Source organism: Rhinoderma darwinii, chromosome 6 (genome assembly GCF_050947455.1).
Source record: "Rhinoderma darwinii isolate aRhiDar2 chromosome 6, aRhiDar2.hap1, whole genome shotgun sequence".
NCBI classification, from domain to species: domain Eukaryota; kingdom Metazoa; phylum Chordata; class Amphibia; order Anura; family Rhinodermatidae; genus Rhinoderma; species Rhinoderma darwinii.
The window spans coordinates 40878247-40893331 of record NC_134692.1 but is presented as its reverse complement, the minus strand read 5'-3'; the positions used below and the strand labels follow the sequence as shown (position 1 = coordinate 40893331).

The following is a 15085-nucleotide window of genomic DNA, read 5'->3' as shown; positions in this document are numbered from 1 at the left end:
ATATATATATATATATTGTAGTAGTATGTGTATATATATATATATTCGAGAAAGGTCCTGGACACGAGGACTGAAATGTTGCATGTGGGCTAATAAAGTACAAACTTTTTTCACTTATTTTTTGGGAGTGCTGCCTATTTCGTTATTATTATCTATATTTACTAGTTTGCTTGTATTTACAGTGTGTGTATATGTATATATATATATATATATATATATATATATACTAATGCTATATACTATTATATATATATGCGTGTGTGTGTGTATATATATATATACATATATATGTACAAATATATATAGACACACTGATACTATATTCTAATATATATAATTACACTTTAGCTTTGGAATTATATATTTTGTCAGAGTTTGGGGATAATACAACATACGAGGCAGCACAGGTCACTACTACACAGCAGACACAGCTCAGTATAAGCGCATGGACCAGGATGTACAGCGCGGGGTGTAATACTACCTGGGAGCAGCTACAGGGCGCTCTAGAGTCTAGATCACAGACTTGTTTTCTTGGCTGATATGCATGCTGGGAAATGTAGTCAGACGCAGAATGCCGGGTAATGTAGTTACAATGTGCAGCCGTGTGACTTGTGAGTGGAGAAGGGACATTGTGAAACGTGTGTGACAGGGAAAGACCGGGCTGCGGCACTGACGGGACGGGCGACTGAACACAGGTAACGGCAAATGTGCGGGTGCAGGGGGTGAGTGACTGCAAGCGATGCCAGCGGCCACACGCTACCTCTCTACAGGAAACACATGGAAATGTGTCAGTCATAACTGTGTTATGTGAATGCCCAAACAATGGAGTCTGCATGAGACTGGCACTACACTGCTATTTGCCATGTGTGACCCACACTATAGTGTAATGAAAAAAGTCACATAATGCAACTTCACGCGACTTTCTTTTTCACCTGGTATGACCCTGGCATTGCAGTGATCCCGGGTGCCCTCCTATCATCATTGGACCGTATCACCCATGTACATTTAGCATTGCAGATTTGTGGCCAGGGTGGCTGCGACATTTTGGGCTTGTGCTAGTTACCTGTTATTGGGGCTGGTACATGAATCAACAGGTGTCTTGTTTTATTGGATTGTAGACTGACCCGAAACTGCCCGGTTATAGATAAGGTGCCACCTGGGTACAAGAAATAGGAGTTTGCTGTGTATACCTGGCAAATAGCCGCTGGAGATGTTGCGTCAGTTTCGTGGCCTCATTGCGTGGGGCATATTTTGAGACTCCATGCTGGTCTACGGGGCATTGATCTGACTGCTCCTGACTAATGTGCTACGGGAATCAATGGTTAAGTTATGGGGTGATGTGAGGACACTGGAGGAATGGTACATGGCATGATATAATTATTAAAACCCAAAGTTGACCATAGACCTTAGATAAATGTCATCCAAACGGCAATCCCGCCCAACTCCTCCATACATATGCATGCTGGCATCATTGGGAAGTGGCACACGTGGCTGCCAGACACCTTCAGTGAAGCTTTTTTTTACCGGGCATATCGATCCTTATCTTCCCTAAAGGCCGATGTGGGGAGACCGTCAGAATCCAAAGAAATGACGTTGCTGTTTTCTTTCTCTGCCTTGACACCAACAAACAACTCCCGGTATCTCAGCTTCCTGAGACACTGTTCGTCTGACATGGAAAAGAGGGGTAATGGGGTTAACTAAAATGTTAGAAGTCTAGACTTGCATGGAATGAATCTGCATGAAAATAATAGCACATAGAGTAATATTAAATAGAAAACAGGAAACCTAGTTAAAGGGTATTTCCATCTCGGACATTTATGGCAAATCCACAGGATATAGAATTAGCACTGCGGAAATAGCGTAGCACAGCTGTTTCCTTACTCCTGGCCACCTCATAACTCGGTGGTCTAAGCCTAGCGACTGCGGGAGAAGGGTAGGATGGGGGGCATGGGGCCCCATTCTTGAGATAGGTGGGACCCATATCTATCAGACATTTATGACATATTCTGTGGATATGTTATAAATGCCTGAGAATGGAATACCCCTCTAAATCTGGGTGCGACGGATGCAGACATTTTATTTCCGGTGTACTGTATTCTGCCAATGTGCCAAAACGGAAAAACGCCGTGAGATGTCAGTCAGTGCAATCAAATTGCAAAAAAAAAAATACAACAACAAAGTTTATCACCTTATAACAAAGTGGAATAAAGATGCAGGTGCGGTTCTGTAGTGACGAGAAGGATACAGCAGCACCCCGCGACCAATCACATGACAGACTCTGTGTCACTACATCATCATACTGTAGCATTGTGAAACTCATCCGTCTTTTATCAGGGAAAAACGGACGATCTTCTATCCAAGTCGAAACAGTATTGTGTCCAAGTGCGTTTCATTTGACTGTTTTTGGTTTTTTTTACATCCGTATGGCATCAGATTTTAAATCCATTCCTGCGTTCTTTTCAGTGTCTCCTAGTAGCCCATTAGTGTAAAAAACGGACTGCACTTGGATGGTGTCCATGTGCAGTGCAATATATATATTTTTTTCACTAACCCATTGACTTAAGTCTAGCGCGAAAATCGGACCAAAGCAGTGCATTACATGATTTTCTCTGCTTGGACCAACGGTCTTTGTGGGAAATCGGGCATATAAATTGGCCCATTGACTTTAATATGTCAGTTTTCAGTCCATGTGTTGTCGGTTATACGGACAGACAGTTATAATAAGGTCATTATAACTGAACTTTTCTTCCAAGTAAAGACTAGATGGCGTCCTATGTAGTAAAGCGAGGCTCACTCCCACTAGTTTTGCCTCTGCAGGGTGTGCGTCACTCGCTTTATTGCTGTGTGGCAGCAGGAGTGTGGCGCTCTGGTACAGCTGGCGGGCATGCATGCGTTGTGGCGATGATTCCCTATGTAGGAAATCGAGACTTCCTCCCACTAATTTTGCCTCCACAGATGTTTCCGAGAATGCTGCTAGCTTTTTGCTGCCTGCCTGTACGGTTTTCTTGTTTGTAATCATCTGAAATTATTTTTTTTCCTGAAGATTTATTCCTGGTATTGCTTGTAAGAAAATAATGTTTGTCTTATAATATTAAGATGGATCCAGATTGTGAAAAGAATGAGAAGCTAGAACCTCCGGAGGAAGAGGAACATGAGCCTCCCGTGGAAGAAACGTCATCCCCAGCCGAGGAACCACCAGCACCCCCTGAGGAACTAAAAGGATGGAAGTTTCTGCTCTTTTACCTGTGCTTTTATGGGTTCATGACTCAGCTACGCCCAGGAGAGAGCTTTATTACTCCATTTCTACTCAGTCCTGAAAGGAATTTTACCAAAGAGCAGGTATTGTATCCATACATTTACACTTAGGCCTTATTCACAAGACCGTGTTCGGTCCGTGATTGCATGTCGGCCGCATTTCTCGGACCGAACACAGTTCAGTGAGCCGGGCTCCTAGCATCATAGTTATGTAGGACGCTAGGTGTCCCTCCTGCGGGGAGGCAGGGACACCTAGCGTCCTACATAACTATGATGCTAGGAGCCCGGCTCCCTGAACTGTGTCGGTCTGGGAAATGCGGCCGACATGCGGTCCGTATAGCACGGACCGAACACGGTCGTGTGAATAAGGCCTTACAGGGTATTGGACATTTAATAGCAAGTGCTTAGTTGACAAAGGTTTTCTCCTTGCTCTACCTTCTATCGGGGATATCCTCAGATGTCGAATTTAAAGGGTACCTACACCTTTCAGGTTACTTTTCAGAATAAGCAGTCGCGCGTGTACATGAAGAATGACCCTATATGTTACTTGTTCCTGCATTATTCACCAGTTTTCCCTTTTTATAGGCTCTCTCTAATTGTTAGTTCTCCCTGAGCACAGTTTCAGAGGGGTGGGAGGGACTGTGCTGTGTATGTGGAACATCACAACAGCTGGAGAGAAATGGAGAATCCTGCTAGCCTATCTCTTTCTATCACTTATATACAAGCAGCAGAATGTAGGGCATTATACAGCAGTACTGAGCAGGATAGCTGTGAATCCAGCACTGGGGTTAGATAGAACACTTACTAGAAGCTGCTGCAGCATCTATTTATCTCTCTGCCCCCAGCCGCTCCCCTCCCCGAGGCAGTTTTCTGCAATTATATGTATTATAATGTTTCCTAGCTTCACTTGTGGCTGGTGTAAAACAAAAAATAATCCCAGGCGAACTATACCGTCTTTTACAAAGATGCTGTTTGCCTCCATGGCTGAATGTCTCTCTTTTTCCCTCAGAAATCATCCAGTCACACCATTTGTGTTTTTAGAATCATTAAGTTTTGGGTAAACCTTGTAACAGAAGAGAAACCTTTGGTCACCGCTATAGTGGTATATAGAAGCACCTTAATCCTTTAAGACTAAACAAATTGTGCAGAATCTATAGCGAGACTCCTCTCATTGCTTGTCGCCCGTCACTGCTTTGCTTCATAATACACAATGATTAATCGTTCTCCTGCAATAAAAATGGTTTAGTGGTGTACATAGGGATTGTCACACATGCTTTACTTATTGAGGAATGTGGTAAGCAGCAAACTGCTGTGTAAGCATGTGAACTGTAACCTTTGTTCTTTCCTTAAACCCAGACTTCAGTCATCTAGCCGCAAGCTTAAGAGTTTAATACTCAGGGCTAGCGGTATGTTAAAGGGAAACTAGCTGGAAAAATTAAGGTCTTATCAAATAAATTCTCCCTAAAAAAAGCAATGCTTCTTATTTTCAACATGGAATATTGGAATAGTCTGCTTCGCCATCCTCAAAGATGATGCAGGACTTGGGGGTACTCTCTACTGCAGCACTTGGGGGTACTCTCTACTGCAGGACTTGCCATGAGCTGCTGGGGCATCTTTATAACACAGTGCCTTGCAAAAGTATCACCGTTTTGTTGCATTACAACCTGAAATTAAAATGGGGTTTAAATTACATTTTATGTAATGTACCTGACACAATAGTCCAAACAGTGGAAAATACCTTGTTAAAAAAAACAATAGCTAAAAACTGAAAAGTTGTGAGTGCATATGTATTCACCACCTTTGCAATGAAACCTCTAAGGCTTTGTTCATACGTGGTGTTTATATGCAGTTAACTGCTGGAAAACCTCGCTGTTTTGCCGTGACGTGTGAACACAGCCTCAATAAGGTCTAAAGTCCCATAATTAGTAGAATAAGGTCCCCTGTGTGCAATCAAAGTGTCACATGATGTCATTATAAATACACCTGTTCTGAAAGGCTCCTGATTCTGCAACACCACTAAGCAAGAAACACGAAGACCAAGGAGCTCTCCAAACAGGTCAGAGACAAATTTGTGGAGAAGTATAGATCAGGGTTTGGAAATAAAGAAAATCTCCCAAACTTTGAACATCCCACGGAGCACCTCTAAATCCATTATAAGAAAATGGAAAGAATATGGCACAACTGCAAACCTGACAGACGAAGACGTCCACCAAACGAGAGACTTGCAGCTGTAATTTCAGCAAAAGGTGGCTACGCAAAGTATTGACTTTCAGGGGGTAAATACATAGGCCTCTTTCACACGGCCATGTTCGGTGCATGAGATACCGACCGTATGTCAGCCGTATTTACTGGACTGAACTCTGATCAGAGAGCCGGGCTTCTAGCAGTTATCTATGATGCTAGTACAGAACCATATTCCCGCAGGGAAGCAGGGACTCCTAGGATAGATAATTATGATGCTAGGAGTCCAGCTCCCTGAACTGTGTTCTGTCAGGGAAATACGGCCGACATACGGTCCGCATCTCACGGAACGAGCACGCCCATGTAAAGCGGGCCTTCTGCACATTAAAGCTCTCTGGTTTTTGTCTTTATTATTGTTTGTCACAGTAAAAAATATTTTGCACCGTCAAAGTGGTAGACGTGTAAATCAAATGGTACAAATCCCCAAATAGCCATTTATTCATTTATGGTTGTAATGCAACAAAACAGGAAAAACACCAAATACTTTCGCAATACACTGTATATATAAATAACTGCTCATAAGCCTTTAAAGAGAAACTAGATAATAAGGTTTTCGTTTTTTTAAGCTCTTGAGTTAATTACTAATAGAACAAATGTTTCCAAATGGGAAATGTAGAGATCTCTGGAACTCTTGTTAACCGTGAACTACGAAAAACGATATAAAATCCGATTCACTGCACGTTAAAGCAAACCTACAGTCAAACAATATTGTGATAGCCCAAGTGGCACATGTAGTAACAAAGTGTCACGATCCGTGGGTATGTGGACCCGCTAGGACGTAGCAGAGTAGCATCTGGCCAACCAACAGTCCTAGTACAATAGAACCTTAAATAGTCCAGACAGTAATGGAGGCTTGACATAGATGAATTTGTAGTCGCCAGACGTGTATATCAGCAGGTGTGACCGGTGGCACAACACGACTCCAACAGGTTAAGGCACAGGAACAGATATAGCACAGGATACAGGTAGCATGGCACGGGAACAGGATAACACGAAGGGACCATTTGCTAAGACTAACATGGGTAAACACAACAACGCTCAGGCAATGAGTAAAAGGGTAGAGCCCTTTTTATAGTCCAGAGTGATCATGGGTTAATTGATGATTATACGGGACACAGCAGAAATGAGCGCTGGCCTCTCCTGGGGAGGAGATGCGGGCCAGCGCTCACAGATCCATGGCTGTGGCCGCCGGGAGGTGAGTAATCCTGATGGTCCGCGGCCGTGGACGCCTCACAAACCTATATGTACGTGGTTCTTTGGTAATAAAGACGTGTCACTCTTATAGTTCCAGCAGAGCTCGGTATACCGAGGAGTGGTTTGTGATGAATCGCCTATCGTGACTAGCAGGGGCTTTGTATAAATGTGATGTTTGAGCTGGAGTGTTTCTTAAAAGATCTTAAAAACTACTTAATTCATGTGAGAAATATTAGTCCTTAAAGCGACAGGCCCAAAGCTTACAGCTTCTCTACTCCAGTGACCTAATGGCAATTTATACAGTCCACTCTCGTCATATGGAGTGTGGATTGAAATCACCATACGCATTAATGTCCACATAATAAATGTATTTGTTCATATCAACGTATTCATGCTAACTAAAAAAAAAAAAAAAAACACTATACTTTTTTTCTTTTTTACACCCATATTCTGTCCCTACGACCAAAGCCAAACTGCCAGATCCTATGAAAGAAGTTATTTTCATGGGAATAATGCAGCACAGGAGCTTCAGACTTTGTACTTTTAACTTCAGCAAATTCTTTCTATACTTAGGGTTAAAGGCCCTTTTACCAATGATCCGGCAAACAAGCATTCGTATGAGCTCTCGTTCCCTATCATTGCCATGATGAACGATCAGCCGATGAACGCGCAAACACTCATTCATCGGCTGATCATATAGTCTATGCAGCAATAAATATCGTTATTGGCAGCACATCTCCCTGTAGTAACGATCGCTCGTCCCCATACATAACCAAGCATTGCTCCTTGTAAAGGAAGCAAACGAGCACCGATTAACGAGCTTTCTCGATGATCAGCGCTCGTTTTTACGGCCCCTTTTGGCCAGTGTAAAAGGATCCTAAGGTAGTGCACATCTCTAATGTGCATAAAGGGGTTTTACATAAGAAAAGGAGAGTATAGAAAATAATAGGATACAGTAAGATACATCAATGAAAGGTATTTGCCAAGACATTTGAAAGACAATGTAAGTGGATGTATAAATTTTAAAAAGCCAGACTTGTTCTGATGATAAAATCCAACAATATTACTGTGAAGAGTTTAGTACTGAACAATGAGAAGGTGGCTAAATACCTTTTATATTAATGATGTATAATAAAGATAATCGCCGATTGTGGAGAAAGATTTTTCCGATACAGAGAAAGTACAGGGTTTCCTTTGTTATTTCTCCTGCATATCTGTGCACATGGCTGCCTTCTGTGTAGTGATCTGCAACGCAAGGAAACTGTCAGATCCCCATTGATCAGTAAGGGATGACATATCCTAGTGAGATGCCATCACTTAATTTAGAAAGTAAACCGTCATTTCTGGAAGTTACAATTAACAAAACAAGCAGTATTCACCGATTCTTTCTCCAGCACTGACAATCCGGTGGCACACCCGGTGATTGTTTAGATGGAGGTAGCATGTGAACGTTGCAGAGGGCTCAGTGGTCATGTCTTGTTTTTCTAGCATTATGCGAGAAATACTTTTTGTCACTGCTGAGCCCGGGAGTGCCACCGGAGCGGCATCGCAGGTTCGCCAGGGGAAAGGTAAGTACTGCTTCTTTTCTTAATTCATGTCATTTGCAGCCATAAGGAAAACATTTAAGAAACTCCGATAACCCCTTTAAAGGATCTGCTGCTAACGTCTTGGTGGCAGATACCACAGGACACTTTCAGAGGTCTTGTTGAGTCCATGCGTCGACAGGTCAGAGCTGTTTTTGCGTCATGAGGAGGACCTACGCAATATTAGGCAGTTGGTTTTAATGGTATGGTTGATCGGTTTATATCCCATTAATCGTTACAACCTGTACAATAAATCTAAAACAAAATTTAAGGTGTCGTGGGAAAAAATAAATTGAACTAAATTTTATTTGCATGTTCAACTAAAAATTTTTTATATAAAATAAATGCTAAACTATATGTACCAAGAAAAAAATATTCCCCCTCGAAACGCAAAAAAAAAACAAGACCAGTGACAGACAAAAAAAGATAAGTTAAGACTCTTGGAATGCAGTTAGGCAAAAATAGAGAAATCCGTAGTGTCCCCAAGGTCAACATGAGCGGAGTTCTTAAGGGGGCTCATTAGGTGTAAATACATTTTGGCTTGCGTTGATAAACTTTTGCGAGAAGCACTGATATTGGATTATTGGCCCTCTAGTTTTATAGCACGTTGGAGCAGGTTACACTATTTATATTGCTGTACAATATGATAGAACAGGACAAAATCTGTCATTATTAATGTCTCCAGTAGGCCGTGCCTGCCGCAATATTGTAGATCTAATTGGGCTGTCGGTCTAATTTTCCTGCTCTGTATCACCGGTTTAGTTTTATATCCGCGCTGTAATGATTAGTTCCAGATGGTTTCTTCCTTGATTTATCATTGACTCACCTCCTGCTTGGTCTCGTCTTTGACATCTTTTTTTTCCAATTGTCTTTGTAGGTCACCAATGAAATAACTCCAGTGCTAAGCTACTCGTACATGGTGGTGCTAGTGCCAGTTTTCCTCCTGACCGATTTTCTGCGTTATAAACCAGTGCTGATCCTCCAGAGCCTCAGTCACATCTCTGTCTGGTTACTGCTGATCTTTGGAACAAATGTTCTTGAAATGCAGTTTATGGAGTTCTTCTATGGCATCACCATGGCAGCACGTGTTGCATATTCTTCATACATTTTCTCACTGGTTTCTCCTTCGAAGTATCAATGGGCAGCTGGGTACTCCCGATCTTCGGTGCTAATGGGGGTTTTCTTAAGCTCTGTGTTAGGGCAACTGTGTATTACAGTGGGTGGTGTCCCCTTTCTGACTCTTAATTACATCTCGCTGGGTTTCATGATGTTTGGACTGATCCTCACTCTCTTTCTGAAACGTCCCAAGAAAAGTCTCTTCTTTAATAAAAGAATGTCTAAGCAAGAAAATGGGGTTCACCAGTCTGAGCGACAAATGATGAATCCGGAAGCCAAAGTCGGGGGTTTGTGCTCTGGGTGGAGAGACTTTGTGTTTGTCCGTATGCTCCTAGAACTGAAAGGAACTGTTCGTCATCCCAGACTACGTATCTGGTCACTGTGGTGGATCTTTAATTCTGCTGGGTATTACCTTATGCTATACTATGTGCAGATTCTCTGGAATGAGATCTATCCTGCCACAAGCAACCGCAGAGTATACAATGGCGGGGTTGATGCTGCTTCTACACTTCTTGGTAAGAGTCATAGAGAAATCCTGTTGAACTTTTAACTTTTGCATCAGTTTTAGAAATGTTACCGTCATGGTAGTCATGTTCTCTTGGTGCAGGGCACTTGCCATGTGTTTTGGTGCTTTTCCAATTTTCAATACTTGTCTAACTGTAAAGCACAGATCATACCTATTTAAAGGGAGCCTGTCACATTGAATATGCTGTACAATCTGCGGGCAGCGTGCTACAGAGCAGGAGGAGCTGAGCAGATTGATTATATAGTTTTGTGGGGAAAGATTTAATATAACTTGTATTTTATTCATTTAATTCCCTGCTCATTCTGGGCTAAGGAGTCCAGTGGGCGGTCCTACTCTGTGACTGACAATTATCACTGTATGCACACTCATGCAGAGAAGGCTGTCAATCACAGAATAGGACCGCCCACTGGACTCAAGTTTTTTTTAAAGTAGACTATGAATGTATATGTTTACAGCAATTGAGTGCTAATAAATGGATTTCTGTTTGGTCTCAGGAGCGATCACCTCATTTTCTGCGGGGTATGTGAAGATCCGCTGGAGTCTGTGGTCAGAGTTGGTTATTGGGTTAGTCACTGCTTTCCAGGCAGGACTTCTTATGCTCATGAATTCAACCTCAAATATTTGGGTTTGCTATGTGGCTTATATCCTTTTCCGCAGTTCTTACCAGTTCTTGGTTCCCATTGCCATGTAAGTAACTCATATGTTTTTGCTTTAATTTTTGTACTTGTGATAAATATTTTTATTAATCTTTGTTTTGTTTTTTAGTTTCCAGATTGCCAGCTCTATGTCCAAAGAACTTTGTGCACTGGTGTTTGGAATTAACACCTTCTTTGCTACAATATTGAAAACTGTCATCACCATTATTATTGCTGACAAGAGAGGCTTGGCTCTTTCTGTGCATCCACAGGTAATAAGTGTAGGGTTCACAATAATAGACATGATCACTTTTTTGGATTATTCCTAGCAGTTTACCTTGCTGCTCCAGAGATCCTTATGGGTATGTACCCACAGGCCGGATACGCTGCAGATAGTGCATTTTTCTAGGGAAACACAATGTAGCTGCGGCAATCATTGTAGAATTTTTGCAGTTGTTCCACTTGCAGATTTCCAGCAGTTTTTACAGCGTTTCCAATGTGTAAATGCTGTACATGTTGACATGCTGTGGATTTGGAGGCCGCACTGTAAAAACACTTTTCTTGCGACTTTACTGCGGTTTTTTTCCCCACAGCGTGAGGCTGAGATTTGGAGAAATCTCATTCACTTTGCTGCTGCAGTAAATGCTGCGGAATTACCTCCCAGAATTCCATTGGGGAAATTCCCTGGCATATCCTGCCTGTGGGAACGTACACTATAGGTCACAATTCCATTATAACCTTGATCAGTCTATAAGCCAGTTATTACTATCCTGACTGCTGAAACGTGATGGTGATCACCACAATAGGGCTTGTCTGCAAACACACAGTCTGAGTTCTTGAGTCTGTCCAATTTCAGTTAAAGAGGCTCTGTCACCACATTATAAGTGGCCTATATTGTACATGATGTGATCGGCACTGTAATGTAGATTACAGCAGTGTTTTTTATTTAGAAAAACATCATTTTTGACGGAGTTATGACCTATATTAGCTTTATGCTAATGAGTTTCTTAATGAACAACTGGGCGTGTTTTACTATATGGCCAAGTGAGGGTTGTACAGAGGAGTGTATGACGCTGACCAATCAGTGACCAATCAGCGTCATACACTTCTCCCCATTCATTTACACAGCAGCATCGTGTTCTTACTAGAACATGATGTGCAGCCACATACACACACATTAATGTTAATCAAGTGTCCTGACAATGAATAGACATTACCTCCAGCCAGGACGGGATGTGTATTCAGAATCCTGACACTTCTCTGTGATTTACAGCATAGCAGACATAGTCTCGCGAGACTACGCTGTAAACTGTCAATTACAGCGAGATCTCGCTGTGCTGTAAATCACAGAGACGCTACAGAAGTGGTCAGGATTGTGAATATACATCACGTCCTGGCTGGAGGTAATGTATATTCATTGTCAGGACACTGCAGTAACATTATAGTGTGTTTATGTGGCTGCACATAGCGATATAGCTATATCGCTATCTGCAGTGTAAATGAATGGAGAGAAGTGTATGACGTTGATTGGTCACTGATTGGTCAGCGTCATACACTTCTCTCCACAACGCCCACTTGGTCAAAAAGTAAAACATGCCCAGTTGTTCATTGAGAAACTCATTAGCATAAAGCTAAAATAGGTCATAACTCCGTCAAAAATGATCGTTTTTCTAAATAAAACATTGCTGTAATCTACATTACAGCGCCGATCACATCATGTACAATATAGGCCACTTATAATGTGGTGACAGAGTCTCTTTAAGATGGTGACCACTAGTGTTAATTGGAAATTTCTCAGTGATTTTACATGCAGAGGTCGCCGCTAGATGAGGTTGAAATGAATCGTAGTATGTAAACTAACTCTTAAATATTAAACCTGGGGGGAAAAAATGCAGACTTTCCTGTTGGAATTATTCAATAGGGCGTTCTTCAAGCTCCTTAAAGTGAATCTTCACCACTTGAGATATATATATATATATATAAAAATAAATATATATATATATATATACATATATATATATATATATATATATATATATATATTCTAAATGGGCTCATAATTCTGCATTAATAATTATTTAATAGATCTTTTATAGTGGTCGGAGCTCTGTTTTTCTGACACAGAGCTCCAAAGCCTCAGCATTGACATAGGGGGAGATTTGGCATTTCACACACTCGTCTAAAACCAAAATACTTTGAGGTAAAATGTCCAAAATGTATTAAGAGGCGCGCTCCATAATTTGGAACATTTAGCTGCCAGAATTGTGCCGGTCACGCAACCACCCATTTTAATATGTCTAGGTCCCTATGGATATGCCATAAATGTGTTTTGTCATATTGCATCTTTTAGTTGAGGTCACAAACTGGCTGTCATTCTGTACATAGGTAACAATATACTAGGTCACCTTTGTTAGGAACACAGAGAAACCGTATAAATCCTGTTCGCAATGTCTTTTTTTTTTTTTTCTGCATACATTTTTATGTGACAGTAATACTTAGGTATTTAACGATTGGCAATAGAATGAAAGCCTGAACGGTGTCCCATATAATTAATATCCATACCATTAGTTATACTCTGTCTGACACTTTGTTTTTATCTTCTAGTTCTACGTGTATTTTGGCTACTTCACTATTTTGGCAGTGCTGTATCTCGCAGGCGCTGCCTGGGTTATCATCCGTTACAAGCGTGAGGAACATGTTGAAGAAAACGAACCAACCAAGCCACAAGCAACCACTGAACAGAAGGTGGTGACAGACAAATCTACTATCAAAGAGTCACATGCATGAATTCAGTCCGTGGCCAAATATAGGTGAACAGCGTTCCAATATTCGCACATACCTAGCACTGGCCCGTGCTGTGTGCAGGGCCACCGCAGTTAGGAGAAAATCTTTAGACATAATGAGACGTAGTTGTGCTAGTATCAAGGCACGAATTGTAAGAACATGCTGTGAGATCTCGCCCTCTTGCACAACATCGGTACGAGAGTTGCGTGTTAACAAGAGTGCTGGAAGAATGAGATGGTTTACGGAGTGCAATTTAGGAATAAGAATCTCAGGGATTTCCCATTGAGAAAAGACAGAAGTTTTTGGATCTTGATGTCCGTGAATTAAGTCCATCTATTATTATTATTAGAAACAATTACTTAATCGCCGGCCCCATCACAACTGAATGACTTTTTTAATCACTGGAATTTGACCGCATTTACACAGGTGAAAAACGTATTATATAAGAATCTCTGTTCGGATACAGTCTTCCACTTTAGTGCTCAACGATCACTGGCAAAAAATGTGAATCACCGTGGGATAAGCCAGAATCACAAAGACTTACACTTGGTTGAAACGGTTTGAAGGGAAGATTTATTCTCTTGTGTACAGTGTTGAGAATAAGGATGGGCTCACTCGATGGGTATAAAAGTGCACTTACAATTTTTATTACGGTTTGTATATAATTAGATTTGATGAACATGGTTTTGGTAAAATGTGCTATGCATATCTGCTGTACCTTTGGACCAAAATAAACACAGAAAGAAACAATTTTTTAGATTGTTTTACTCCTATATGTAAAGCAAAAAATAATAATAATCCACGTCTACATTACTTTTGCTGCAATTATAACTACTAGCTGTATTGATTTCCACTTATCCTAGTAGTTAGAAAAGCTAGCTACTTCCCCCTTTTCTGATATCACTATTGCACTTTACTTACTGGAATCCATTGTATCCTTGCAAGGGATCACTAAAAAAAAAATTCACTGGTACCTGATATATATATTTTTTTTAGAAAACATTTTTTATTTTCTTTTTCAAAAGAGAAAAAGTAAAAACCGCAATGCAAAAGAAAAAAAACAGACCGGGTAGCACAGTACCTATTTCTAAGTAATTTGCATTGTGGGTGGAAAACATTGAAGACAGAAAGTAGAAAAGTAGGAGGGAATTTAAAAAAAACAATTCATAGTATACCAGAGAAAATGTACAAGCTGAAAATTGTTCATGTGTGCATCTGTAGACCAAAGAACCCCCTTGTCAGCGGGTGGATCGCTTGTATGGATCAGAGATTTTAGGCTAAATGGGTAACTAAACTCTCCTAATAACATGCCAAGTTTTGATTGGTAGGGGTCTGAGCACTGAGACCCCTACCAATCACTAAAATGAAGTGGCAGAAGCGCTTGGGTGAGCGCTGTCCTGCCTCATTTCTGATCGACATTCCTCCTACTTACTATTGAGCCCGCACACCGCTCAGAGGAAAGCCAATCCGAAACGAACAGCGTAGCACTCACCTGAGCTCTTTTGCCACTTCTTTTTAGCGATCATTTGGGACTCTGCCATTGGGACTATATTGTCTCATATGGTGGAACTTTGTCCTCTCGAATGGCCTTTAATGGTGTGATGTGGATTATCATTTCAAATTCAATTTGTGAGAACTGAGCAGTCAGATCGTATAATTTTGAATTTGGTAAACCCCAGCCACCAGATGGAGAGCGGTATAGAATTTGTCTATGGACTCGGGTCTGTAGCCTTTCCCAGATGAATTTATCA

At 41.2% G+C, this 15085-nt stretch overlaps 1 protein-coding gene across 1 annotated transcript; it reads left to right on the top strand.

Moving 5' to 3' along the window:
• Window positions 1-582: 582 nt before the first annotated feature.
• SLC19A1 (solute carrier family 19 member 1) lies at window positions 583-14084 on the top strand. The gene is made up of 6 exons (XM_075831162.1): window positions 583-695; window positions 3097-3339; window positions 9151-9904; window positions 10410-10602; window positions 10681-10822; window positions 13155-14084. Exons 2-6 carry the CDS (start codon window positions 3097-3099, stop codon window positions 13335-13337), a joined length of 1515 nt encoding a protein of 504 aa, XP_075687277.1. The 5' UTR covers window positions 583-695; the 3' UTR covers window positions 13338-14084.
• The last annotated feature ends 1001 nt before the right edge of the window (window positions 14085-15085 follow it).